The sequence below is a fragment of the Oryzias melastigma genome, unplaced genomic scaffold (genome assembly GCF_002922805.2).
Source record: "Oryzias melastigma strain HK-1 unplaced genomic scaffold, ASM292280v2 sc00427, whole genome shotgun sequence".
Lineage (NCBI taxonomy): Eukaryota > Metazoa > Chordata > Actinopteri > Beloniformes > Adrianichthyidae > Oryzias > Oryzias melastigma.
The window spans coordinates 12853-15466 of NW_023417023.1; the positions used below are offsets into that span (position 1 = coordinate 12853).

Here is a 2614-nt window from a genome sequence, read left to right on the forward strand (position 1 = left end):
AAAGGAAAAGATTAAAACAAAAAAAATAAAAGATGACATTCTGCAAGGAAAAGTTACAAATTAAAAAAAAAGAAAGACAGAAAAACAGAAAGAAAATCAACATCCACAATCTTGTGGATTGAAAATGTCCTCAAGAATATATCTTTATTCATTTCAAAAGTATTCAACCATGCTGTTTCATTTGGGGCTCCCTCTGTCTTTCTCTCATATTCGGCTTAGCGCAAATCCCGCCTTCCCGCGTACACGCGCCGCGCAAATACGTATTGATCATTCAGACACGGCTTGAAGAGAGAAAAAGAGATGGCTAAAGAAAGATAAAAGAATAACAATAAAAGATGATGATCCCAGAAATGAGCCAAGCTGAAAATGTGTGGGGACTTCCGCGAATATGGAGAACTGATCAAAGACACTTCTGACTCGCTGTAATGCATGTGCATCGCGACTCGCGGACAGGCTGATAGAGAAACAAATGTAACGTTGAGGCTGTCTGCGTACAGCAGCCAGAGGTATTTCGGCTGACATGCTCCTCGTTTTCTCTCTCCTCCTTTGAAATTATCCAGCACCATTTGGATGCAAAACATTCATACAAGTGTCTTGAATTGGCAGCTTTTGGTGAGCTCCCGCCCACTCCTGTCAGAATTTGATCCCCTCCCGTCCCGGTCCCATGATTAACGGAAGAAACGACTCCTATCCCATGGGAATGTCGTGACCCGCGGGAATCCCAGGAAAATGTTAGCCTCTAGTCCACAGTCATCTCCATGCTGCACTTTGGAGACCAGTGGATTGTCAGTGTGTCCAACATGGAGCTGATGTTTGGCTCCATGACTTCACTCTGATTGGCTCATTCATCTAGAATTCTGTTGCAGCTGCTGGAGGACAACATTGTCACTTTTGTGAAGAAGGAGCTGAAGAAGATCCAGAAGCTTCTGTGTCAGAGGGAGGATGAGGATGAGGAGGAACTGGAGGATGAAGATAAAGAGCAGAGGAGCAGCCAGGAGTCACTGATGAAGATCACAGTGAACTTCCTGAGGAGAATGAAGCAGGAGGAGCTGGCTGATCGACTGCAGAGCAGTAAGAGGATTTCTCTGAAGGTTTCAGCTGCTGATAAATGAAGATTTACTGATGTCTCAACACATGGAACAACATGGATTCAAACCCTCATCATTCAGGCTGCAGAGAGTTTATTTACTCTGTTTGTTGTCTTCATTCAGGTTTGACTGCTGCAGTTTGTCGACATAAAGTCCGATCTGGTCTAAAGAAGAAGTTCCAGTGTGTGTTTGAGGGGATCGCTAAAGCCGGAAACCCAACCCTTCTGAATGAGATCTACACAGAGCTCTACATCACAGAGGGAGGAACTGGAGAGCTGAATGAAGAACACGAGGTCAGACAGATTGAAGCAGCATCCAGGAAAGCAGACAGAGCAGAAACCAGCATCAGACAAGAAGAGCTCTTTCAACTCCCAGCTGGAAGACAAGAACCAATCAGAACCGTGATGACAAAGGGAGTGGCTGGCATCGGGAAAACAGTCTTAGCACAGAAGTTCACTCTGGACTGGGCTGAAGGCAAAGCCAACAAGAACATCCACTTCACGTTTCCATTCACTTTCAGAGAGCTGAATGTGCTGAAAGAGGAGAAGTTCAGCTTGGTGGAACTTGTTCATCACTTCTTCCCTGAAACCGAAGAAGCAGGAATCTGCAGCTTTGTAGACTTCCAGGTTCTTTTCATCTTCGATGGTCTGGATGAGTGTCGACTTCCTCTGGACTTCCACAAGACTCGGATCCTAAATGACCCTAGAAAGTCCACCTCAGTGGGTGATCTGCTGACAAACCTCATCAGGGGGAACCTGCTTCCCTCTGCTCGCCTCTGGATAACCACACGACCTGCAGCAGCCAATCAGATCCCTCCTGGATATGTTGACATGGTGACAGAGGTCAGAGGGTTCAATGATTCACAGAAGGAAGAATATTTCAGGAAGAGATTCAGAGATGAAGAGCAGGCCAGCAGGATCATCTCCCACATCAAGAGATCCCGAAGCCTCCACATCATGTGCCACATCCCAGTCTTCTGCTGGATCACTGCTACAGTTCTGGAGGATCTGCTGAAGAGCAGAGAGGGAGGAGAGCTGCCCAAGAGCCTGACTGAGATGTACATCCACTTCCTGGTGGTTCAGGCCAAAGTCAAGAAGGTCAAGTATGATGGAGGAGCTGAGACAGATCCTCACTGGAGTCCAGAGAGCAGGAAGATGATGGAGTCTCTGGGAAAACTGGCTTTTGAGCAGCTGCAGAAAGGAAACCTGATCTTCTATGAATCCGACCTGACAGAGTGTGGCATCGATATCAGAGCAGCCTCAGTGTACTCAGGAGTGTTCACACAGATCTTTAGAGAGGAGAGAGGCCTGTACCAGGACAAGGTGTTCTGCTTCATCCATCTGAGTGTTCAGGAGTTTCTGGCTGCTCTTCATGTCCACCTGACCTTCATCACCTCTGGACTCAACCTCATGGTGGAAGAACAAGCACAGAACTATCAACCTAAACTGAGCCCACTCCAATTCTACCAGAGTGCTGTGAATATGGCCTTACATAGTCCAAACGGACACCTGGACTTGTTCCTCCGC

The 2614-nt window shown here is 46.9% G+C and overlaps 1 protein-coding gene across 1 annotated transcript in view; it reads left to right on the plus strand.

Annotated features, from left to right (window-relative positions):
• The window catches only part of LOC112138906 (NACHT, LRR and PYD domains-containing protein 12-like), a 15445-nt gene that overhangs the window by 8830 nt on the left and 4001 nt on the right, over positions 1 to 2614 (plus strand). The window contains exons 5-6 of the mRNA XM_036211057.1: positions 867 to 1071; positions 1212 to 2612. Of these exons, the coding sequence (XP_036066950.1) occupies positions 867 to 1071; positions 1212 to 2612 (1606 nt within the window). The remainder of the gene's footprint in view (positions 1 to 866; positions 1072 to 1211; positions 2613 to 2614) is intronic.